This window comes from Muscardinus avellanarius (assembly GCF_963383645.1).
Source record: "Muscardinus avellanarius genome assembly, chromosome: 4".
Taxonomy (NCBI): Eukaryota; Metazoa; Chordata; class Mammalia; order Rodentia; family Gliridae; genus Muscardinus; species Muscardinus avellanarius.
In genome coordinates this window covers 68,731,348-68,758,944 of record NC_137789.1, presented here as the reverse complement: position 1 = coordinate 68,758,944, position 27,597 = coordinate 68,731,348, and the positions used below count along the sequence as shown (strand labels likewise).

General features: G+C 37.2%; 1 protein-coding gene across 6 annotated transcripts in view; it reads left to right on the top strand.

Moving 5' to 3' along the window:
• LOC308261871 (uncharacterized protein C8orf34 homolog) overlaps positions 1-27,597 on the top strand; it is a gene marked incomplete at both ends in the record, with an annotated part of 438,078 nt that overhangs the window by 67,190 nt on the left and 343,291 nt on the right. For all 6 annotated transcript variants that reach the window (XM_080694054.1, XM_080694051.1, XM_080694053.1 and 3 more), the window contains 2 exons: positions 12,325-12,472; positions 19,026-19,157. In XM_080694054.1, coding sequence (XP_080550180.1) covers positions 12,325-12,472; positions 19,026-19,157 — 280 coding nt within the window. The remainder of the gene's footprint in view (positions 1-12,324; positions 12,473-19,025; positions 19,158-27,597) is intronic.

Here is a 27,597-nt window from a genome sequence, read left to right as displayed (position 1 = left end):
GGGCACAGGAGGGACTCCAGACAAAGGAGGAGAAACCTTAGAGGAATGAAGGAGGGGACGTAACTGAGGGATAGAGAGGAAGACTTGAAAAGGGAAACACCTCAATGAACATGATGTACATACACATACTTATCAAAGTCAATTACTGTGCTAAGCATGGGAAGAAGAGGAGGAGAAAAGAATGGAGCGGAAACTGGGGGAGAGCTCAATGAGTGCTGAGTGCATGTGTGCCTTTATTACCCTGAACTTCAACAAGATGTATGATTACAATGCACCAATAAAATATAAGTAAATATGTAAATACTAAATAAATATAGAAAGAATTATAATTCACAACAATAAAATATAAAATATAAAATAAATATAAACAAAAATATAAAATATAATTCACAACAATAAAATATAAAAAATAAAATAAAATAATAAGTGGTGTAAAGTATTCTAAAATTCATGCAAAAATTCACCATATGTCTTATATTTCACTAGAACAAAATTAACTTCTGTTACCTTTATCCCTGAGGGACTTTCAAGGGTTTTCTATGCCAAGAGCCTTGTGCTAGGCATTGGGCACAAAGAAGAGGTATCTTCTAAGATACTACACCTCCTCCAAGCACTACAGTTCATTTGGTCTACTGTGGATGTTAAGATAAACAGGCATAAAAAGTGTGTATAATTGAGGTCTTTTTTCTTTTATTCATCCTTATGTTTTTTGAAGTTTACCCATGCTATTGCATACAACTATAATAATACTCATTTTCATTGCTGTTTAGTTTTCCACTGTGTAATACACCAGAATTTTTTTCATTCTGCTAATGAAGTCATTTGAGTATTTCCAATTACCTTTTTTAAGCAATTGATTAGAAATATGAGTGCCCTGACCTCTGCTATTGCAGAGTGGGGACAGCCTTATGAGACTGAGTCCTTATGTCTATGGGATCTGACATGAACTTGGGGTAGATAGTGTCATAATTGAATTGTTGGGCACTTCTGGTGTACAGAGCATCAGAAAATGAGTTGTTGGTGTTGGGAAGCACCTCAGAAGGCTTCTTAGTTAGTTGGTAAATGTGTAATGAAAACACAGAAGCAACTGTCATAAAGGCCTGGAGAGTGATTAATTTAGCAGACTGAAGCAATCATTGTGAAAAAGGCAGGCATGTTATTTCCAGCTTAGCAGCTCTAAATTTTTCTCTTGCAATGGCCTGCAGCTGAACTCTCTTGAGAAATGACTTATAAGCCAACTTAACAAATAGTTTACTTATCTTAAAAAATATAACATCTACAGAAACCAAACAAGCAAAACTTCCCTGTACATTCTCTTGTAAATGGCGTGTCACGTTATTAAGAAATATGATCCATATAGTCCAGGCAGTATGTTATATGTGTTTTCCTTTTTAAATTTTTTATTGAACATAAATGGTATATATTTAAACTATACTTGATGCCCTCTCCCCCCTCCCGCCCCTGTTTTCCCTTCCCCCCTCCCAGCAATAAAACAATGATTGTCCCGGGTAACCATGCCATATTCATAATTTTACATATATTCAGATGTGGACCCTCATTAATCAAGTTCAGCCTTCCTCCTCCTCTATCTTTCCATTCAAGCTTTGCTGGTATTTCCCCTCCATTATCTGGAATACCACTGGTATCCTCTGGATTCCCTAGTTTGAGCATATTAGCGGAAACATATGTACCTTCTCCTTCTGTGCTTGGCCGGTCTCGCTTAACATAATGCTCTCCAGGACTTTCCATCTTCTTGCAAAAGTATGATTTTGTTCTTCTTTATGGCTGAGTAGAATTCCATTGTGTGTATTTCCCAGAGTTTTGAAATCCATTCATCTGTTGATGGGGACCTGGATTGGTTCCATATTTTGGCTAGTTATATATGTTTTCTCTACTCTCAAGAACAAACTGACAAGTTAGATATCATCCTACCCATTTTAAGGATGAGAAATAAGGCTTTGAGAACTAAGTAACTATCTTAAATTCATGCAGCCAATACAGAGGCAGGAGATAAATTCACATCAGTCACACACCCAAACTTATATCTTTCTGTTAAACCACATGATCTTTCCAGATTCCTTTAGGAAACATGGAATCTGAGTAAGAATTTCTTACATAGTAGTGTTAGACCATGATAGCCCAATGTATTCATCAGCAATTTGCAGCAATACTTGTGATAGAAACAGAAACTGTGCACATCTTTTCCCTAGATCATTAATTCCAAAAGAAGGTGCTGGGTATGCATGGTGGAATTTTCTTATGATTTTGCCATATAAAGCAACCTGTTTTACTTACACATTTTGTAAAAGTGATGAGGCTAAAATAATTTTTACCCAACTGACAGACACCTTCCTTTTTATGCCAACGTCCGCATACATCTGCTACTTCACTTAATTTGAGTTTTGACTGCTTTACTAATTTCACTCAATATCATGTGTGTTGTACTCCTATAGAGATAGTTTCAAGTAAGATTGTGAAAAAATCCAACCCAACATCAAATGAGTTGCTTTTATAGACTATCGTATTGAACAATTCAATTGCCAAACTGAAATTATTTCCATGTGATATGCCAATATGTCTCACAGGGGACCACAGCATTTGCCTATGTATATGACTATAAGCTTATATTTTTTTTATGTGATGACTTAGAATGATTAATTTTATGTAATTTTTTATGGGTTTCAAAATGTATGCCAAAGTGTATTAGAGGAAATGTATTAGAGGAAAAAAATTAGTAGGAAATAGACAAAATATTTCATCATTTGTCATTAAGTAGTTCTGCTGGTGAGATGAATTTATTATTATTATTTTTCATTATCATCATCATCATCATCATCATCATCATCATCATTTTGTGATACTGGAGTTGGAACCCAGAGGCTTTTCTACCTCCTGGCTATACCCTCAGACCTATTTTATACTTTATTTGGAAACAGGGTCTCACTAAGCTGCTGAGAGCCTCACTAAGTAGCTGAGGCTGGCTTCGAACCTGTGAGATCCCCCTGTCTCAGCCTCCCAAGAGCTGGGATTACAAGCGTGCACCCCCATGCCCAGCATTATTCATATTATTAAAGCAGAAATAATTCTGTGATTCAGCTTTAGAATTTAGAATGATTAATTTTTAGTCATTATCTTTTCATTATTTCTAGACTTTATTATAAAGCAATTTATTATTTTTCCTGTTTTTATCTCTGGATTGTATACAATGAAGCTAATTAGATATATTTTTGTTCATTAAAATGAGTACCATAAAGCTAAATTTACATTGTGATATTTAGGGAGGCCCAAAGACTTAGAAGTCAGAGACACCAGTGTTCTCATTTCCTAGGTTTGTGTGGTATGGATGTGCATGTGGCTGCAACGGGTAGCACTGGTGGGTTGCTGGTGGAGGCTGAGTGGCTTGAAGTCAACAGGGAGTTAACAAACATCTTTGTTGAAGTGCTTGTGTGTTGCCTGAGTTATGCCTCTTGTATGTAATTCTTTAAATGTATAGTGAATGATTACTTTTATGTAAAGTACTTGACACTTATACCTGTCAGGCTGAATAAATAACTGCTATTTAAGTAATTACTATTCATATTGCTCTCTTTATTGCTGAGTTTCGACTTCCAATGAAATCTCAGTTTTGTCTGGGAATGGGAGAAGTGGGTATAGCCCAGGTCTGGGCATGGTCCTGAGGTAGAACAGTCTCAGATCCCTGAATGGTGTGGAAACGTCTGACAAGAAATGGCAGAGCTGTCAATCTTGTTTTCACTGCACATGAAAACCTATATATTGATCACATCCCAGTCTACTCCCATTCCAAAAAGATAAATAAAATGGCCGAGTGTGGTGGGTGCACACTTGCAATCCTAGTATTTGGGAGGCTGAGTCAGGAAAATCATAGCTTTGAAGACAACCTCAACCATTTAGTGAGACCCTATTTCAAAATTTAAAAAAATGAAATAGGGCTGGGAATGTAGAACACCCCTGGGTTCAATTTCCAGTACCATACATGAGAGAGAAAGAGAGAAAGAGAAAGAAGGAGGAGGAGGAGGAGGAGGAGGAGGAGGAGGAGGAGGAGGAGGAGGAGGAGGAATATGGATTATGGTGCAGGTAGAAACCAGGTAGAATTCTACCCATTGGCAGGTTAGGCCGGTGCTGGGGCCAGCGAGGCCGGCATCGGAGCCTGCCTTGATGCATGACCAGTGCTAGGGCCTCCAAATCTGGGATCGGAGCCTGCCAAGGGGTTAGGCCGGTGCTGGGGCCAGCGAGGCCGGCATCGGAGCCTGCCGTGAGGCATGACCAGTGCTGGGGCCTCCGAGGCCGGGATCGGAGCCTGCCGAGGGGTTAGGCCGCTGCTGGGGCCAGTGAGGCCGGCATCGGAGCCTGCCGTGAGGCAAGGCCGGTACTGGGGCCTCCGAGGCCGGGATAAGAGCCTGCCGAGGGGTTAGGCCGGTGCTGGGGCCAACGAGGCCGGCAACGGAGCCTGCCGCGAGGCATGACCAGTGCTGGGGCCTCCGAGGCCGGGATCGGAGCCTGCCGAGGGGTTAGGCCGGTGCTGGGGCCAGCGAGGCCGGCATCGGAGCCTGCCGTGAGGCAAGGCCGGTACTGGGGCCTCCGAGGCCAGGATAAGAGCGTGTCAAGGGGTTAGGCTGGTGCTGGGGCCAGTGAGGCCGGCATCGGAGCCTGCCTTGAGGCAAGGCCTGTACTGGGGCCTCCAAATCCGTGATCGGAGCCTGCCAAGGGGTTAGGCTGGTGCTGGGGCCAGCGAGGCCGGCATCGGAGCCTGCCTTGAGGCAAGGCCGGTACTGGGGCCTCTGAGGCCAGGATAAGAGCCTGCCGAGGGGTTAGGCCGGTGCTGGGGCCAGCGAGGCTGGCATCGGAGCCTGCCATGAGGCATGACGAGTGCTGGGGCCTCCGAGGCCGGGATCGGAGCCTGCCGAGGGGTTAGGCTGGTGCTGGGGCCAACGAGGCCGGCATTGGAGCCTGCCATGAGGCTAGGCCGGTTTCAGGCCTCCGAGGCCGGGATTGGAATCCTGCCAAGGGGTTAGACCGGTGCAGGGGCCAATGGCCAGCATCGGAGCCTGGCATGAGGCAAGTTCACTCCTGCGGCCTCCAACGCCGGGACCAAAGCCAGCTTAGGGGTTAGACCGGTTCAGGGGCCAGCGAGACCAGAACTGGGGCCTCCCATGAGGCAAGGCCGCTGCTTGAGCCAGCGAGGTCTGGATCTGTCCACTGAGTAGCCAGGCCACTACTGGGACCATCAAGAGTGGGATTGGTACTTGCAACGCAGCATGCACAGAGAAATATCGCAGAAAATATAAATCAGACGCTTCTCTTAATCAGCAATAACTAGGAGGAAAAGGGAAACAGGAAGAGGTTGAGCTATAGAAAGGGCCCTATAGTTAAGCAACTAATGTGACCAATCAGAGGGTATGTAATACTGGAGGACGGAGCCTCTTTAAAACGCAGGAGGTACATAAACAAATGTATCAAAGTAAATCACCAAAGAAGTGTGGGATGAAGGGAGGGGGAGGGAATGGGATGGGGGCTGGAGGAGGGCTAATTGGATGATGTGTGCTTGTATATCCTCTCAAGTCTTGTACTCCAATGTGATTGATATATGACTACAATGCACCAATTTAAAAAATAAATTAATTAAAAAAAGAAAAAAGTAAATATAAGAATATAAATAAAGAGGATAAAAATGGTGACCTACAAAAATAAAATAAATAAATAAAGTTAAAATGCCCATTAAAAAAAAAAAGAATTCTACCCATTGGCAATGGTGACATCAATTGAAAACAGGGCTGTTTTACAAGGAAAGGTATTTTTGCAGGCAACTGAATATCAAGCTTCTCACATTTATTGTTGACAGTTCAATGTCTGTTACCTGCTATTTATTGAATACAGTTGTATGATAGGGGTGGGGATGGAAGTTTGAAAGGTTAGGATCTAAAATGAAAATTTTAAGAGTTCTAATTAAAGGTAAAAAATGGAAGCATATGCAGATTTGAAATTAATTCAGTCATCAGAGCTTGATGCTAGTTGTGAATGAAAATAATTTTATACATATGATAATATACCATATTCTATTAATACTTAAAATAATTATAAGTACTGAGTAAAAGATGATTAATACCACCTTCACTATAATAGAGTGCAATGTCTTGAGATATATTAATTTAGTAAAAAGCCATAAAATTGAAATTACTGAGATTTTGGAAATGGATTTAATTTTGTTTTATGATAACTTTTTTCTGAGGTTAAAAAGGATACAAGTATTATTTTCTTCTCAGGAAAATGAATCAAAAAGTAAATTAATCCGAAGTCCCCAATTTTTAAGGCAGAATGCTATTCTGTCATATGCTGTGGTATCCAGAGTAAGGGTTGAACCTAGAGCCAGTGAGGCTTTGGAGGCTGCACCCATAGATGGGTAACCCCAGGAATTTTATGGTCAATTTGGTGTTTGTGCATATCAATGCACTTTTAGTTTGTTTTACTTTAAGCGAGAGATATAGCTTCCATCAAATGAAATGAATCTTTTACAAAGATAATTTCTACTGCTGCCTGATTATTCATTTTAGTAATAAGTGACACTAGGATGAGCTACCAACTCACACATGGTTTTGATTTTACCTAATGGACATCGAAATTAAAATGCATTTTAAGGCAGTCCTCATTACTGGTTAGTATTCATTTTCCAACTCATTAATCATGCCAATTTTCTATTAGCACATAGTTGTCTCTCTGTTACTGGCTCCAATAGCTCCAAATTCCAGTACTCCTTACATGCTGCATAACAGAAATATTAATTTTCTTATTAATGATTTATGTTCTCTAGAGTGTTTCTCAAAATCTAAAAAATAAATTTTATGTGTGTATTTATAATTTAAAAATAAGTATATTTGAAATTATACCAGCAACAAAATGCCAGTCCACATAATAGGAAACACATACCAATGCAGAAAGTCTGTTTTAATGTACAGTATATTCATGAAGTTAAAGATTATAGTTAGCCAAGTATGGTGGCAAATGCTTGCAATCCCAGTACTTGGGAGGCAGAGATAAGAGGATGGAAGGTTCACAGTCAAACTTAACGACTTACTGAGGCCCTCTGCAACTTTGTGAAAACCTGTTTCAAAATTAAATATATATATATATATATATATATATATATATATATATATATATATATATATTTGGGGGTATAGCTCAAAGGTAGAATGCTCCTTAATCCCTAGTGAGACACACACACACACACACACACACACACACACACACACACACATTGTAGTTGATGAAAAACTATATTAAGAGAAATTTATTAGTTTTAAAATCAGAAAAAAATATAAAATATATATTGTATATATTAATGCATATTAATACAATGGTAATGATAGTAGTAATAAACACAAATATATTACATATATAAAGTATATTACATAAAAATGTGTATGTATATATATATATATATATATACATACAAGTCATAGTAAATATTAAAGTATTAGCTAACATCTTTTTGGGTATGCTAGTATGGGTTAAGTCAAGAAAACAAAAGGCATCTATGCATCTGTGTCATAAGAGAATTCAGTAAAAATGAGTTTATGAAAGGGAGAGTTAGACAGTTGGACTTAGAGACCAGAGGAATACTTCCAAAGGTCAGAGTGAATGTCAGCATGGATCAGAAGACCTGACCGTGAAGATCCCAGCCTAAGCATAGAAGCAGGTGGTCCTCCAGTATTTGCCTGAAACTGCTGCAATTCCCTAGTCATTTTGTGGATTTCTATCCCAGTCTGCAGTGAGGTTTTCCACATACTTGCTGGGAAGCTGCTGTGAATGTCTCATCTGCCTACAGTCAACTGCTGAGGAGCTAGGATTATAGGCTCACACCACTATGCCTGGAAATTCTTGGGGGAAATTCTGCTTCTTTGTTTTTCAAAACCCTTACAAATTTATCTCATTGGGAAACTCTAACCAGATTGTATGAAGGAGATCCTGAAAACAGTCTACTCTTAGGAGAAAGTGTTAGGTAACCCGTCACAGTAGTCTACATATAACTCAGGTACTTTGTGAATGGTTTGCAGTTATTATCTTTTTAATCTCCATGGCAACCCAAGGATGTAGGTAATACTATCATTCACATTCAGTGGATAGAGTGTTGAATGTTAAAGTGATAAAGTGCCTTGCCAAAGTCACGCAGATAGTAAGTAGAAGATGAGGTATTCAACACTCACTCGTACATGTAGTTTCAAAGCCCAGTGTCTAATGACTACCATTTCCTGTATCTTCTCAGTCACTTTATATACTTCAATTTGTATACTTTTATGTTACTTTTATATAATAAAATGTTATTGATATTAGTAGTTATTAATTTAAATTTTTGTTGTTAACAATGACTAGTATTTTGTATGCAACTCCAATGCCCCAGGTTTATTTCACTAGTGATGGCAAACAGGATCACATTAAATTTTATACTTGCAGTTTTTTAGTTCCCAAATCCTTAGCCTAAAATGTCCATACGTTTTTTGTTCCAGGACAGGAATGTAATTACCACTTCCACTGTTCTTTTAACTCATATACATCCACAGACCAAATCTTCCAGGGAATTTCATGTCATGATCCTTACACTAATGGTAAGAAGTATAGATGGGCTCCCCCCCCCCCCGATGCATTGCCCCCTAGTGGTGTTCAGCCTCTCTACCAGAGACTATCTGGCAGCCCTAGAATAATTTTTCCTTATGGTGAATGATCCTTGTGAAACTTTCAATAACCAATTTCTGTCTCCAACTTGACATTCTAGCTGCACAGCTCTATTCTCACCTCCTCAAATCTATCAGCCTCTTGGTTCTATTTTTGTATCTTTAAATCCTAGTGGTGGAAAGAAATCAGTCTTTTTATTGCCAAGAGGATCTTTGCAAATCTAAGGATTTACATTTTGATGCTTAGGAAAGGGATTTCTGATGTCTAATTCTTCAAAATCATTTAAGTCCTAATGCCAATGGGGACATGGATTAAGTGAGAAACAGGATGATTCCTCTTGTAAGTAGAATTATCCAAAACCAAACCAAACTCTTACTCAACCAAGGTGCCCAACATACCGTAGTGCAAACATTAATTATTTTAATTTTGCTGTGAACATACCATTACCTACAAAATCCATTTAATTTTGTTCTGTGTCTCTCGTGGAATATATGTATATCCAAAACTAGTTGCAAGACTGATGATATTTTCAAAATTTAAGCGATTACTTGATTTATTACAACTGTTTAATCCATTTTCTAATGAGAACATGAGGATACTTCAGTTTATTTTAAAAGAACAAAACTACAGAAACTTTCCATCTAATTCAAAAGGTAAAATGTTTTATAAAAAGCACATGAGATCTTCCAAGGCCTCTGGAGAAAAATCACTGTAGCTCCGGAGCTCTTTTATCTGACCTAATTTTGCTTTATCTTGGTGTGCAGGCTTTCTGTGACAAGAGTAGTCTAGTTGGTCCATCTATTTTCTTTTTCTTTCATTATCTAGCACCTTTGTAATGTAGGATGAGTTTAAATAGATTGTAATGCATTTCTCCTATTGATGCAAAATCTGAAATGTTTAAATTGCATTCCACTGATGTATAATTGAGATTTAATTGAACCAGCATTACTTCATAATTGCCATTTCAAAAGTAGAGGAATGGCCTCTTGAATAATAATGATGATAATTGAGATTTTCAATATCAGAAATAAGACCTATGCCAACTGATTGTTTGCTTACATATTTTTCAGGATAGAAAAGTAAGACATATATGAATACATATATATATATGTATATATATATGTATACATACATATATATATATGTATATATATGTATACATACATATATATATACATATATATGATATTTTGCTTCACAGTTTATTGTAGAAACTCTTTGCTCTTTTAATTTAAAACTCTTTGTTCACTCTGAATTATTTTATTCATGTCTCTAAAATTACTTTGGGATATTGTCAGCCACAAAAAAATATTTAGCCTCTACTCAGGTAAATCTGTGTGTTCTTAGACTGTTATACATCTAAACAAGTATCCCTGAGATAATTGGGACAGCATTTTTTTCTATGAAAAATCAGAAGATTATATTTTTCTGGAATGAAAAAAATCTATGCATGCATTATGTTTTGTTTATTGGTACAAGGCACTTTAATTCCTAATGCCTATCTGTAAGCATTCACTCATTCATTAGATAATCATTTAACTATTTCTTTGGTTTTGCCATTTTTAAGCTATATGGCATGGGCAGTTCACTTTTCTGTAGTTCAGTTTCCTCAGAATGAGGCCAAATGACTTGTACCTGTCTGAGGAGATTCTTATGAGTATTAAATTAGTTGAGTAGTTAAATATGAGTATTAAATTAGTAGATTCTTACAAGTATTAAACAAGCTATGAGTTAGATGCCTTAGGAACTAGTAGAAATCAAGCCAGGAAAGCCTTTTCTAGTATTATAGAGGAAGAGGAACAGGCAACAAGGAGGTGAGAAAATGTTACACAAAATGACTCTGGAGAGTGCTAAATGCTGTGAAAAAGTAAAGTGATGAAGACATATGAAGACTGGTTCGAATTGAGCCTCTGAGAAGGTATCATTGGAGACTGAATGGTAACAGGTTTGCCATCTGACATTGTAGAGAAGAGCATTCAAGCTGAGGGAACCTGAACACCACCACAAACAAAACTGACAACAGGAAGGAAATTTCCAATACACTTTCCATTTGGGCCTCTAGTAGCTGATTTTTCTGGCCTGTTCACTGGAACAGCTCCCTCTCACAGTATCTGAACTTAAAATGACAATTGACAGACTAGAATTCTGGGCTAACATCAACAAGATGAAATGTGACTAGAAACTGGTGCATTTGGGTTCACAAAACCAATTACGTAGCACCGAAGTCTGTACATGTGGCTGGGTATCTGCTTATGTCCCAGCAATCTCGGAATTCTAATTGACCACAAATTGGAGATTTTCATTGCTCTTTCCAACTGAAAAAGAATAATAATGCATATCTATTACCCTGGGGCAGATTCTGGCCCAATTTAAGGTATCATTACAGCTGTCTAAAAATGAAACATCCTATTTTTCAGGTAGATAACTCACCATTGCCTAACAAGAGAGAGTGAGAGAAAAAGGGAGAGGGAGAGAGAGGGAAGGAGGAACAAGCTATTTACTCATCAGGGCTTTTGTGAAAAGATTATTGTCTGGAGACAATTTAAGACTTTTGTTTGTTTCTGTGAGTCTGTGGCATATTATTCATTTTTTTTATTCCAACAAAATTTTTATTGGGAGATATTTATGTATGGTTAAGGAAAAAGGACATTAGTATATAAGATTATCTCTGTCAACATTTTTAGGGCTATAATACAAAAAAACTGACCATACAACTTAGAAGAAGGAAGATTTATTTGTTCGCGGTTTTTTGGAGGTTCCAGGTTCAATCCTTGTGAGGCCAAGGTCTGAAGCTTGGGGGATGGCTGTGGGAAGCAGAGAGAGTATGCATTGTGGCGGTCAGAAACAAGAGTGAGAGCAAGCGGCGGGGGGGGGGGGGAGTTCAAAGATACAAACATAACTCCTAAGACCTCACCCACAGGGACCCAACTTCTCCAGCCATACCCTACTGGCTGAGATTATAATTCTCATGACTCAATTACATCAACCCCGAATACCACTATAAAAGCTCTTCGGGGAACATTCTGTATCCAACAAGGGTGTATGGTGAGTTTTAGTTAAAGTTTAGTTTGTAATGGAATCTCTCAAAATAGTAATCTAAAATGTAAAATTCTAAGGTTATGTTTTTAAATAATAATTTAAATAACATTTCTAATGTGTTTTTAGCTAAGTATGGTATTCAAGTTATATAAATATAGCTGGGTGTGGTGGTGCGCGCTTGTAATCCCAGTACTTGGGAGCTGCTACTTAGTGAGGACCTCTGCAACTTAGTGAGACCCTTTCAAAATAGATAGTAAAAATAGAGCTGAGGACATAGCTTGGAAGTAGAATGCCTCTGGGTTCAATCTTCAATAATCATACACACACACACACACACAAAGAATAAACAAATAAATAAATAAATATGTCTTGGTTGTGCCACATTTAAGCTATATAACATAGACAATTCACTTTTCTGTATTCAGTTTCCTCAAAATGAGGCCAAATGACTTGTACCTGAGGAGATGCTTATGAGTATTAAATTAGTTGTTGTATAGAAACAAAGCAGTGACTGACACCAGTAAATACTGAGCTGATGTTTTCTGTTATTATTGCTGTTGTTATTAGATGTAAAAGTTTGCTTCATTCTGCCTTCAGGAATTAATGACCAAGCTAATAACTGAGACGCCTGAACAGCCAATCCCATTTCTCATTGACCATCTTCAATCTAAACAAGGACACCGTGGGCAACTGCAAAGAACTTTGTCAGGATCTGCAGCCCTCTGGGCAGAAAGTGAAACATCAGGTAAGTGAAAAATATTTTGTAGTTAATTTTAGATAGAGTGAATTGAAAATCTTTAAGGTTATTTTGATTATAATCAAATAAATCTAGATGGAGAGTTACCTATGTTTTTTATGTTTTCATCTGAGACTACTCAGATGCTAAATTTTTTCATGAAATATTCTTATTTTAATAATATATTATAATGTATTATGCTTCAAAATATGAAAATCAATATATTACATTTTAATATAAATGGTTCAAATATATATATAACAACCTCATGCTGTATGAATTCAATGTAGTTATTCTGAATTTATATTTCTTTTATGAATAACTTGATTTTAACATTTATGGTTCATTTATATAAAAAAGTAAATACTATATATCTAAAAAATATTATTTTTCTTGTTTTCCAAACTGATGATTATTCTCCACTTGTCCAACTCTGATATTTTCCTATGTAGTAAGCTCACTGTTAGAATCATTGACTCCGGACATTGGGAACCAGCTGGCCAACTCTACAGTAGCCTCATTTCCCCAGTAAACGCTGGTCAGAGAATTGGATAGACTTGACTTTGATCTTAATACATACCTGTCTGTTCATCTGGCATTTTCCTTTAAATTCAAATCTCCTTGTGCCTGTTGCTTGGGCTGCCAACTCTTTGCCTAATTTGATTTTCTAGACTCAAGATATCTTTCTGTTATGACACTATAACTTTTCCTCATCTTGCTTTCTGAGATCTATGAAAGGATTTTGGTTTTCTTTAGTTGCGCTCTGAGATTAATCCTTTCTTAAGACACTAAAGTATGTGGAGAATAGGGTATCATCTGAAGAATGTAGACATCTCTGATGCTTATTATCCATAGGAAAGCTATCTGCATCATACAGGATTCTAGGATAATGAGCGTTTGGCACATGATAAAAGAAACCCTGTTTTTTCTTGGCCTCGCTTTTTGGGTTCAGGTTATAAATCAGATGAGAAGATAGACATGGACTTTTGCTCGTATGTGTCAAGATTACACCCACCATTGAAGGCAAATTGAATGAGCTTTTATGAGCCTTCTGAAGCTCATGTGAGCTCACATTTCATAAATCATTGTACCCAGAGAGACTGTACTGTAATAAACTTGCTATTTTTAATCAGAAAACATTGAGCAACTCAATGTTTCTGTGCCTGAAATCTGTTACAAGGATTAGCTGAGTTTCCATTTAGCCTCATGAAACTGCAAATCCAGATGCTGACTGGACTGTCATCTCATCTGGAGATGGACCATAAAAGAATCCTCTTTCTAGTTCATTTAGGTTTTTGGAAGAATTAACTACCTGAGGTCATATAGGACCTTAATGGTCCCAGTCTCCTTTCTGGATTTCATTCAGGACTTGTTATTAGTTTCTAGATGCAACTCAAAGTTCATTGACACTTAGGTCTCTCACCTCATTATAGCTTTCTTCTTTAAAGTCAACAAGGAGCAGGGCGTGGTGGCACAAGCTTGTAATCCCAGCGCTTGGGAGGCTGAGACGGGGATCGTACAGGTGCAAAGCCAGCCTCAGCTACTTAGTGAGGCTCTCAGCAACTTAGTGAGACCCTGTTTCTAAATAAAGTATAAAATAGGTCTGGGAGTGTAGCCTGGAGGTAGAAAAGTCCCTGGGTTCCACCCCCAGTACCACACACACACAAGAAAAAGCACAAGGAAATTTATCTTATTAAACTCTACTAAAACAGTCTTACATTATATCATATAATATGACTAACATTATAAATAAATATATTTTTTCTTTTTTTTTTGCGGGTCTGGGTATGGAACCCAGGGACATTTGACCTCCGAGCTAAACCTCCTGCACTATTTTTTATTCTCACTGAGTTGCTGAGGGCCTCACTAAGTAGCTAAGGCTTTTTCCCTGAACCGCAATCCTCTGGTCTCAGCCTCCCAAATTCTGGGATTACAAGCGCGCGCCACCACGCCCAGCCTTAGTTATATATTATAATACCATATAATTTAGACATGGGCATCCCAACTTTTGCCATATGTTATTGGATAGAAGCAGGTCAAGGTCCTATCTTTATCCAAGTAGAATAATATAGGACAAACATCAGGCTATAGAGATCATGCTTAAAAAATACCTAATTCTACCAGTTTTCTTGGAATTCTCTCTTTCAAAAACACTTACTTTTTTCTTGAAGAGGATGAAAGAAGGGGGGAAGTTATTGCAACTCTCAGTTTACTGACTTAAGTAAATGATATAAATACTTATTTAATAAGGCAAGATGGGAACACAGAACTAAAAATATGAAGGGAAATGTAAGTTCAATTCCTGTTAGTGAATTTGAGTTTCTTGTGGAACATTTTAGTAGATAATTCCGTAGGTAGTTGGATGTGACTCTAAAGCTCTGGTGTGAGTCATGAAGAAGTCCCATGTGTGGAACTCATTAAGCATTACATAAACAATTGTGAAAGTTGTTAAAGAATGGAGGGCTTTGGGGCCAGGATGCCCTAAATAATGTTATTTATTGAGAGGTGAGATTATTTCCTGGGAATAAGAGAGTTGGGGGTTGGCTAAGCAGAGAATGAAGTGAGGATACCAATTATAAAAAATCACAAAGGAAGAGAAAAAAAAAGAAAAGACAAAGAAATTTTATTATTTTATTTTATTTATTCTTTATTGTTTTGGTGGTACTGGGGTTGGAACCCTTCTACCTCCAGGCTACACTCCCAGAACTATGTTACATTTTATTTGGAAACAGGGTCTCTGAAGCCAGCGAGGCTGGCTTCGAACCTGCGCCATCCACCTGTCTCCGCCTCCCAAGTGCGGGGATAACAAGCGTGTGCCACCACACCCGGCTTTCAGAAAGAAAATGTAAAAGTCAGCTAAGCAGTTCTGGGACTTAATGAAATTGAAGACATGAATTACCTATTAATTAGTTAACTGTGGAAACCTCTAGAAAATTAGTGATTTTTTTCCCCCCGAAGTGTTCTGGTATACTGGGTAGGGAGAAAGAAAACAATTTGAATGGTTGATTGGGTATTGTGGCTATTCTGTTGTGGGGAGGGTAGAGGAAGAGCTTTCAAAGGACTTCGGGATGGTTGCGAGCAAGGTGAGATGTGATAAGTACAAGGTCTGTTGGTAGAGGTGAGCTGAGCCATGCAGGGTGACATGTAGACGTGGAAAGCCACTCAGAGAGGGGGAAACCTCTAGGAGGTCAGTTCAGTGAAAATAGGTGAGACATAGAAGCATCTGAAGAGTGCTATGGGTGTGTGCCAGCTTCATGTCGGTACTTCTGTATCTCATCTTTTAAAAACCATTTTTGTGCACTGAGTTGAATGATTCTAGAGGATGAAAAGATCCAGGAGTTTGCTTTAGTTTGGGGATATTTGTAATACCAGGGAGCTCTTCAGAGTGGAGAAAGACACCAAATTCTGAAGCTCAATGCTTGTTTCATCTAAGGATAAAGAGGTCAGCTTGGCCAGGCATGGTGGTGCAGGCTGGTAATCCCAGTATTTAGGGTCTGAGACAGGAGGATGACAGGTAGCAGCCAGCCCTAGTGATTTAGTGAAGCCCTTCACATCTTAGTGAGACTTTATTTCAAAATAAAAAATAAAATAGGGCTGGGAATATAACTCAGAAGGAGAATGAACCTGGGTTCAGTTCCCAGCACCAAAAATGAAATAATATAAAATAAAAGAAAAAAGAGAAAATAAAAGAGGTCACCATAGTTCATCCAAGTTGTTGTAAGGTAGAGAGGGACCGTGGTGAAGTCTAATTCAGCGCTGTGGGAGTCATCAAGGGCAGAAAGATGGTAATGGAGTGCTAGCAGGGAGGACACAGCCAGGCAGCATTTCCCACAAGTGAGGAGGCATTCTGACTTTATTGTTGAGGCTTTCCATTGCGATACCAAATCAGGATGCCCCAGGCCGGCTCCCACAGCCAGTGGTGGGTGGGACTTGGGGGAAATAATATCCTCTATTCCAGAAAGCGGCAGAACAAGGAACATTTTTCTGGAGGAAAAAAAAAAATTAAGTTTTGTTAAGACATGAAATGCGGGACTTGAAAATGAAAAGATTTTTGTTTATATGGATTGTGTGACCCAGAAGAAGAGGAAGTATTCCAGAAGGACGAGTATGGCAGGAAGGAGAGGGAAGCAGACTAACTCTTGGATTTGAACTTAACCAGAGACGTTATCATTTAGGTGGTATAAACAATGCTCTTTCAAATACTGGCTGAAGCTATGAGTTATTTATTTTTGTGCATCTTCTTATTAGAAAATAACTCAGTCGTCAAAGCACACGGGTATAATAATTTTTGAAAATATCTAGATGTTCTTATGTTACTTTCAAATGCATCTAGCAACTCGAGACACAGATTTTCTCCTCACAAATATATCAGTTAATATTTTGAAGGAAAAACCTGAGATTAGAGGTTTTATTTTTTAATTCTTCTAAGAAGTAAAAAGAAATTATTTTTACTTGAATGCTTAGGGATTTATCCTTCACTTTTGTTATTTAGAAGTTGTACTGGGGTATTGACTAGGATATTTAAGGGAAGTTAATCCCATGTCAGTTGAGCTGCCTGTGTCGTTCTTCATTTCTCTTGTTTCCTTTGGTGTTGCAATGCCTTCCTCTATCGATTCTCTTAGAGAAACTTATTGAGTGAAGTGCATTCTCCATGCCAATGACTCAGTTGTTGACAGTATCAATTTTCTCTTTCTGGCTTTGAACAAAAATTAATTAATTAATTAACTAATTAATTTAGTGGTACTGGGGGTAGAACCTAGGGGCTTTTCTATCTCCGGGCTATACTCCCAGACCTACTTTATACTTTATTTGGAAACAGGGTCTCACTAAAGTTGCTGAGAGCCTCACTAAGTAGCTGAGGCTGGCTTCGAACTTATGCAATCCTTCTGTCTCAGCCTCCCAAGTGCTGGTATTACAAGCGTGCACCACCACGCCTGGCTTGAACACAAATTTAAATATGGTATTGCATTTTAATTTCTTGTCTGTACTTTTTTAAACAATTTTTTATTGAAAATAAATAGTATACATTTAAATTATATTTGGTGCCCTCTCCCCCCCACCCCCGTTTTCCCTTCCCCCCTCCCACCAGTGGTTGTCCAGGTTAACCATGTCTTATTCATAATTTTACACATGTTCAGATGTAGACCCTCATTAATCAAGATCAGCCTTCCTCCTCTTCTATCTTTCCATTCAAACTTTGCTGGTATTTCCCCTCCATTATCTGGAGTCCCACTGGTATCTTTTGTGTTTCCTAGTTTGGGCATATTAGAGGAAACATATGTACCTTCTCCTTCTGTGCTTGGCTGATCTCACTTTTAAAAAAGTTTTGTGCATAGGAACATTTTAAATCATAGATTGGTCAGCCAGTCCTCTCTGTAATTACTTTTTGTTTTATAAAATCCACTTTATTTTTTCCATGTTTATATTTATTTATTTATTCGTTTGTTCATTCATTCATTCATTCATTCATTCATTCATTTATTCATTCATTCATCTATTCTTGCAGTATTGGGAATGGAACCCAGGGGCATTCTACCTCCAAGCTATACCTCAGCCCTATTTTTTATTCTTTATTTTGAAACAGGTTCTCCCTGAGTTGCAAAGGGCGTCACTAAGTAGTAGCTGAGGTTGTTTGCCAACTGCGATCCTCCTTTCTCAGCCTAGCAAATGCTGGAATTGCAAGCCTGCACCACCATGCTCAGTTTCTTTTATTTTTACTGAGAAGATAAAACATCATGTTCTGCAATTTCTGAAAGTATACTTTCCCCTTCATCTCGAATGCTATATTCTTGTTTTTACATTAAACTTTTCTTAGAATATTTTTTCTTTTTATTCAAATTTAAAGGTGGAGTATTCTATCTGGTTTTAGGTTTGTCCCTAAGTAGTATAGATGGAATTTTCTTCCTTCCTTCCTTCCTTCCTTCCTTCCTTCCTTCCTTCCTTCCTTCCTTCCTCTTTCTTTCTTTCTTTCTTTCTTTCTTTTCTTTCTTTCTTCTTTTTTTGGTGGTACTGGGGTTCCTGGGAACCCTTATACCTCGGGGCTATACTCCCAGACACCTATTTTTTATATTTTTATTTGGAAACAGGGTCCCAGCAAGGCTGGCTTCGAACCTGTGTGATCCTCCTGTCTCCTCCTCCCAAGCACAGGAATTACAAGGGTGTGCCACCACGCCCGGCTAAGACAGACTTTTCTTTATCCTTTCATCATATATCTTCACATTATTTGATTTTTTTTCAAAATTTTAGATTAGATGAAATTATGACTCCTGTTGAAATTTCCATTAGGCAAATCCTGTGGCTCTCCACTAAACTGATGGATGACTTCTTGTCTCTTATTTCTTTTCAATCAACTAGAAAATAATGATGTCTTTTCTAAATTATTTGAATTAAGATGCTATTATTTTTCTTGCCAAGAGTAGAGGTAAAATAAATCCACAAAATCCAGTGTTTCATTCCTCCCTTTTCCTCTAAGTGGTTCTTGGAATCATGAAATACTCCATTTTAGGACAAGAATTCCTTCAACCTTATGATCAGAATTTCTACATGTATTTTGTTTCAACAGAACCTAAAGGAATGAGGAGGGATTTCAGAAGCTATGATAAGCCTTGGCAACTAAATGCAAAGAAGCCTAAAAAGTCAAAAAGTGACCTTGCTGTGTCTAATATTTCTCCCCCATCAGCAGATTCCAAATCATGTAAGTAAATCTGTAATTCAAAGGTAGTTTGAAAGTCTACTTTGTTCAGAAAATGGAGAAAAAGTAGTAATTGAAATTGAACTTTTCATCGATACTTCTGGCTATTAATCCCAATGAATTTTGCTTTCTGAAATAAAATTGCACTTTTTATATATATTTACTCACTTCCTTATATCCTGAACATGTGTAACTGACCTATACCTTTTCTGTGGCCATTCAAAGTAGAACTAAACCTACATTTACTAAAGGACATAAAAGCAAATTAAATATTTTAGAGCAGAAGCTAGGGAATTTTTTTCTTCCAAAAATTTAATAAAAATTTTAAAATTCCTTCAGCTTGGATCTCCCTGGAGTCCCACTCATTACTACCGTGACCAAGTCCCTGTTTATCCTCCCCTGCACTGCTCTAGTCTTTCTGCTGTCTCACTGCCCACCTCTCCTTCCCAGCACCCGATAGGCACTGGTTCCCCACCACCCTGCCACCTCCACACACATGGAAGAGTATTAAACAGCTCAGGTGTCTATAGAAAATTCCTCTACTTGTTGAAACACAAGAGAGCTCAAAAGCTATTCTTATACATCAATTCCTTATGCTTGTTACAGAGTAAAAGGTTGTATTTTAATTTCAGCAGAGAAAGGAGTAGGTTGAAAATATTTATTTTGATTGAAAATGTTTGAAAAACCATTACTGCTAACTGGAATTTGAATCTGGGACATCTGTGAAGGAGCCTGAAATTAACTCTGTATCTGCATTTAAACAGTGATACTCAAAAAAAGTATTGTATCAACCAACCACAAACCACTGTGAAGATTATATGCAATACTATTAACTTCAAGTGTTCTTAGCAAATTATAATTGTGATTTGTCAAATTGTCCTGCTTTACCAGTTTAGTACACAGAATTAGATATCAACATTTTTTAAATAGCATGTCTCATTCATATAATATATTTAATAGTATCCGACTTTTCATCTGGTTCAATTATGAAAGGCTAAATAAAAAAAAAGTAAGGATGTGAAATAGGAAAAATAAGTCCCTCCATCAAGGGTTGATAATTTTTTTTCTCTCTGTTTTTCAATATTCTAATAATTAATCCATAACTGTAGGGGATTACTAACTTGTTTTTTTTTTTTGTGTGTGTGTGTGTGTGGTACTGGGGATTGAACCCAGGGACATTCTACCTCTGAGCTATACCCCCAGCCCTATTTTTTATTCTTTATTTTGAAACAAGGGTCTCATTAAGTTGTGAAGTGCCTCACTAAGTAGCAGAGGCTGGCTGCAAACCCAGGTCCTCCTGTTTCAGCCTCCCAAGTACTGGGATTACAAGCATGCGCCACCATGCACATCATGCATACTAACTTATAAAGCCATTTCTATATTCCATCATTTATTATGAAGGGTGAATGCCCAAAGGCCCACTCATGCTTCAGGCACTATGGTTTTTATAGGTTGCTACCTAGCTGCCAGTATTGGTGGTTTTCTGGCATCTGATTATATATTTCTGATCAGATAATATACCCTCAAACTTTGGTTCTACTAGACAATTAGAAAATTTTAATGACAACCAAAATAACATTTTTATAATATAGATATAATATTTATACATATGCATTTATGCATATATATGTATATATATACATACACACATATATATCACAGAGTGGGTATAGGGTTATTTATTGTAAATATATTGTGAAACATTAAATTATTACTACTAAGGCAATTGAATATCTTTTGATGGTAATAGGTTAAAGATATATATTGTGATCTGGGTTCTTAGTTCTGCTTCATTAATCTGCATGTTTATCCTTATGTAAGTACTACATTTTTTTTTATTACTATAGCTTTGTAATACAATTTGAAATTAGAAAGTGTGAGTTATTGTATGAGAAAAAAGTATGGGAAAGTATTAGAAAAGGCAAGAGATATGAAGCAATGATATCAGCATAATCAGCTTCCAGTATATTATGAATATGGTACTGGCCACAAAAAAATAAATCAGATGCTTTCCCTAATATGTGAGAGTTAGGGAGAAGTGGGTCATAGGAGGAACTCTTGAAAGAGGAAATTCTATAGAGGAGCAAACAAGACAACCTAAAGGAGGAGAAAGGAGGGGGGAAGAGGAAAATCTCTAAAACACACAATGTACTTAAACATATCGAAGTCAGTCACTAAGCCAAGCAAGGGAGGGAGGGATGGGGAGGGAATGGGGTGGGAATTGGGTAGGGGTTAAATCAGCGATGAGTACATGTTTGTACATACAAGTTTTTTACCCCAATAAATTGTATGAATATAATACACCAATTTAAAAAAATTGAAAAAAAAAAAAAGAATATGGTACTGGGGATATTTCCTGGCATACTTGAAGTGAAAGTTGTGTACTGGTAGGAACTTTCAGATAAAAATAGTAATGTTTATTAAATTTTAGAAAACAAGAGTTGAAAGATAGAAATCATTGAAATTATTTTAGTTTAACGAATGGATAGGGTTATCAATGGTAATAAGTTACAGGTAGGAGTAAGAAGTTCTGGTGTACACAGTAGGTTTACTCTATATAATAGTAATATATATTTCAAAAGCTATAAAAAGGATTTTGGGTGCTTTCACTACAAAAAATGATAAATGTTTAATTAGACATGTTTATCTTGATTTAAACATTACACAGTATATACATGTATCAAAACATCCTATGATACCCCATAAATATATATACTTTAAATGTTTTCATGTATCAAAAAGAAAGAAAAAGAAAAAGTTGGATCGCAGTCATAGTGACAGATGATGCCCATTTCTCCTTTTTAGAGGTTCTGTAGTTTTGTATGCTCATTAGTAAAATAGAGCTCTGACTTCCACTTAAAATAAATGGATAAACAGTATCTCAGAGGTCATGTGGGTAAATCAATACCTTTATTTTTTAACCTAAACACATAAGACACTACTGGTGGAATTCACAGTGAGTCAGATGATATAATTGTTAATAAAAATTAGCCCTGATCAATAGCCAATAGATTTTTCTGAGTAGTAACTTTGTTATGGAAGAAAGAAGGATGTCTTTCCTCAAGGCACTGTAGATGCCCTTCTGCATTGGAGAGCACATTGTCTTTGTAGCCTCAAAGACTCTCCCTAACTTTAGATTCTGTCCTCTTCTCCTATGAGTCACACCTTGTTGTGACACTGTTTTGCTCTTTTCCACTTTTTCAAAGGATAATTTTATAAAATGCATTTAAATAATAGCCCTGAGTTTTAAAATGAAGTATGACTTAAGGCCTTTTTGTCTGTCAGACTTATCCAAGGGCTGTATACTGGGCTTATGACCTCCCAATTCTCCTTTCAGTGTGAATCAGAACAGCATTGGAAATTGCAGTTGATTAGACCATGATTATGTGGCTTTGATTGCCCTAGATTTGGTTCCCATGATAAATTATGTACTATATATGTATCAAATTATCACAAGCTACAAAATTATAATAAAAATGTATTTTAGTTTCTCTCAAAAGTTGATGAGAAAAAATTTTGGTTGTTTTATCAGTTTTCTGTTGCTTTGTGTATGGCTGTCCCCAACCCATTTGCTTAATACCACAGGTCATGATTTGGTGTTGACTGTCCAGTTCTTCTGTTGGTCTCCCCTGGCTTGCCCACGTTGGTGTATCCAAGTAGTGGGTCTGAAAGTGCTGGACTCAGCTGGGATGATGGGCAGCTACACCAAGTTTGATAGTTATCTGGGGGTGTTGACTAGGTTAGCAAGTTACAGGAAATGAGAAGTCATATGTGTTCTTTAATATGTGCAAGATAGAGAGTAATTCAGATACCAGGGTGACTCCAGATAATGAAGGAGAAACTTCAGTGGAGTCAGGAAGATGGTCTACAGGAAGGAGGGGGAAGAATGAGGTTCATTGAAGGAATTACTTCCATCAACTGATGGTACATATGTGAAAATACCAATGGCAATCTCAGTACTCTATATGGGAAAGGGGGTAGATGGGAGGCGGAGAGTGGTGCCAAGTGCTGTGTGCATGTATATCACTGTCAGCATGATTTACATTATGATGTGAGAATATAATGCACAAATAAAAGCATAAAATATATATTTTGTTGTGAAGAGAGAGAAAGAAAGAGAGAAAGAGAGGAGAGACCGGGAGAGGGAGAGTGGGAGAGAGGGAGAGAGAGGGAGAGAGGGAGAGGGAGAGGGAGAGGAGAGAGAGAGAGAGAGAGAGAGAGAGAGAGAGAGAGAGAGAGAGAGAGACAGAGAGACAGAGACAGAGAGACAGAGAGACAGAGACACTGAAATGCCAGGAAGTGTTTTCTAGACTGGTCACAATCATTGTGTCCACTCTCCACTGTTTGAATATCAGTGTGTTAATATGGACTGAGACTTTGTTTCCAGTCTCTTAAACAAAGAAGCCCAAAAGAGGAGCCTTTGGGGTTTCTCTTCCTCCTCCTCCTTTTTAACTTTTTTATTTTAAAATTCATTTGAATTATAGAAGTAATATTTGCTTTATTTATTTATTTTTTATTAGTGCATTGTAGTCACACATCATAATGGGGTACAAGATGTTAGACACATACATGTACACATCACTCATTTAGTTTTTCCCCAATTCCCACTCCGTTCCTTCTCCTCCCTCCTTCTCATGTTTGGCTTAGTTATTGACTTTGATATGTTTGTGGATGTACATCATGTACATTAGGGAATTTCCCTCTTCCCTTTTTCATTCCCTTCAGTTAGGTCGCCTTATTTGTTTATCCATGGTTTCTCTTTTTTCCCCAGAGTTCCTCCTATGACCCTTTTAATTCTAGCTTCCACATATTAGGGAGAGCATCTGATATTTTTAGTTTTTGTGACCAACTAATCTCACTTAGCATAATGTCCTCCAGTTCCATCCATTTCCCTGTAAATGACGTAATTTTGTTCTTCTTTATAGCCTAGTAAAATTCCATTGTGTGCATATCCCACAGTTTTGTAATCCATTCATCTGTTGATGACACCATGGCTGGTTTCATAGTTTGGCAATTGTGCATTGTATGGCTGTGAGCATAGGTATGCATGGATTAGTTTGGTAGTTTGGTTTCCATTCTTTTGGGCAGATACCTAGAAGTGGTATTGCTGGATCAAATGGTAAGTTTGTTTCCATTCTTCTGAGGATCCTCCATACTTTTTTCCAAAGTGGTTGCACTAATTTGCAAAACCACCAACAATGTATTAGAGTTCCCACTTCTTCACATCCTCACCAGCATTTGTTATTGTTTGTGTTTTGAATGATTGCCGTTCTAGTTGGAGTTAGATGAAATCACAGGGTAGTTTTGATTGAAATCTCTCTGACTGCTAATGATGTTGAACTTTTTTCATGCATTTATTGGCTATTTGAAGTTCTTCTTTTGTGAAGTGTCTATTTAGTTACCTTGCCCATATTTTCCATTAGGTTGTTTTCTTAGCTGTGACTTTCTTGAGTTCTTTATATACTCTAGATATTAGTCCTCAGAGGAATAGTTGGCAAAATTTTCTCCCATTCTGTTGGCTGTTTGTTGAACTTCTTGATGGTTTCCTTTGCTGTAGAGAAGCTTTTCAGTTTAATGCAATCCTACATGTTAATCTGCCTTTTAGTTTCTTGTGCCTTTGGGGTCTTGTTGAGGAAGTTTTTATCTGTGCCTATGTGTTGCAGTGTTGGACCTATGCCCTCTTCAAGGAGCCTCAAGGTCTCTGGTCTAATTTCCAAGTCTCTGATCCATCTTGAATTGACTCTTGGGTAGGGAGAGAAAATGGGGTTTATTTCCTTTTTTGTGCATATGGTTAACCAGTTTTGCCAACAACATTTGTTGAAAAGGCTATCTTTTTTACAGTGTATGTTTTTGGCCCCCTTGTCAAAAATCAATTGGCTGTAAGTGTGCGGATTTGCTTCTGAGTCTTCTGTTCTTGCCCATTGTTCTATGTGTTTGTTTTTGTGCCAGTACCATGCTGTTTTTATTATTATGGCTTTGTAGCAGGATATCCCACAAAAAAATAAAACAGGAATAAAGATAACTATAGAGTTAAATAAAAGACCTCTATAGGAAAAATTATAAAACATTAAAAAATTGAAGAAAACCTTAGAAGATGGAAATATCTTCTATGTTCTTGGATCGGTAGAATAAATATAATTAAAATAGCCATTTTCCCAAAAGTGATCTACAGATGTAATATTATACCTATTAAATTACCAATATCATTTCATACAGTCATTGAAAAATCAGTCCTTGGAACAACAACAACAACAACAACAACAACCACAGCAAACAGAATAGCCAAAGTAGTTCTCAGCAACAAGAATCATGTTGGAGGCATCACAATATCTGACTTTAAAATATTTGCTTATTCTAACAATTTAAAAAATAAAGACATATGGAAAGAGACATGGCCTTCCCACTCTCACCTATCAAATTCAAGTCTAGAAATAGCTTTACCCTTTGATTTACCCTTTGATATCTTTTTTGTGCACACAGCATATATAATATGTGTGGGTGATTTACTATAAAAATTTGGCTTTAAACTGTATACCTTCTTAAGTAACCAGATTTTGTTTTTAAATGCACTAGAAGAATATCTCCATGGTAATGAATTTAGAGATAACTCATAGTTCTTAATAACTTCATGCCATAGCACAATATGATTGCCTCATAGTTTATTCAGCTCATCCTCTGTGGAAGGAAATTTAAATGATTTCCAGGGTTTGGGGACCACAAAGTATTTGCTGAAGCAAACAAATAAAAATCCTGTGTTCCTGTGAAAATGATCCATTCTGTTTATATACACAGTACAGGTGTTTTTGTTTCTTTATGATGATTTATCAAATGTGAGTTCACTGGTTCATAGGATCAATGCATTTCTCACCATAAAAGATTTTGCTGGATTACTTTTTAAAAAGGTGGACAAATGATATATTTCAATATTCTTTCTTTTCTGTGGGTCTGGGGATGGAATCCAGGGGAATTTGACCTCTGAGCCACATCCCCTGCCCTATTTTTATTCTTTATTTTGAAACAGGGTCTCACTAAGTTGCAGAGGGCCTCACTAAGTAGCTGAGGCTGTCTGCGAACCACCATCCTCCTGTCTCAACCTCCCAAATACTAGGATTATAAGCGTGTGCCACCACGCCTGGCTTCAAATGATATATTTCGATCATTTATAGCTATTTTCTATATTCTTATCATGAAAATATTTGAATGTATTTTATTTGATTTTTGGCAAAACAAAATGCACATGATTTAAAAAAGAAAGCAATACTACAAAACAGTATCCTTCTCTCTCCCCAATATTGTTTTATAACCTGGAATCATTTTTGACACTTTTAGATGTTCCTCTTGGCTCCTAAGTATCTGAGCATACGATACTAACACAGCTCTTTGGCTTCTTAAATTTGGGCATCATCTCTTGACCTCCTTCAGATATTGTGCTTCATACACCAACTCCATTTTCAACCTGCAGTATAGTCAAGCAGTTATTTCAAATGTTGGCTAACTATATACTCTGCGCTGATGTTATTATGACTATATTAACATTTTCACCAGTGTGCCATGCAATGCCCAGCCATTAATATTTATCTAGTATTAGAATTTTCTTTTTTCTGTTCCTTTTATTTTCCATTAATGCTTCATCAAACCTTGACCAAAGAATTACCTTTCAATAGGAACAAATACAGCAAGAAATTATAACATCTATGCTATTTTATATTGTGTTTTTCTTTTATTTCATTCAGGTTTTGGTTACCTCTCTCCTGCAGCCCTGTTTTCCTGCTTTATTCTTGACTCCTTGGTTTCTAGACATCTTTTGAGCTGTCTTTTGAGAATATATTTCATAATTATCCTAAGACTTCCTTCTTCCTTTTTCACTTGGGAAATCACTTGTTTCCTGAACTCCAAGTCTTTTTATTTTTTAGCTTACCGATTCATTTTGCTGGAGCACTTTCACTAGCAGCTTTCTGAGAAAGAGTGCTTATGAGATTAATTTTGAGTTTTTTAAGTATGTTGATTGGTTTCTTAGCTAGTATGATATTCTAAGTTAGAAGTAACCTTCAGTTAAAATTTTGAAGAAATTGTCCCTTTGTCTTCTAGAGCAAAATGGTACCATTGAGAAATCTGATATTAGCTTGACTTGCTATTTTTGTCTAAAAGCTTTTATAATATTTTCTTTATTGCCACCATTTAAACTTTGAATTGTGATGGGCATATAAATAGAACCTTTAGATGTGGAAAACAGCTAAGCTCTTATATTTTTATTACTTTGACATTGTTTTTCTGAGTTTATGCTTTAATCTTTAAATACTATGAAATGCTTATTTTCTTGACATCCCCTCTTCAGGGACTTTAAAGTTTCAGTTTTCTCTACCTAGATAAATTCACTAACCTTTCATTGATCCACTTTGTATCTTTCATAAAAAATCTTTGAATAATCTTCCTCCTCCTCCTC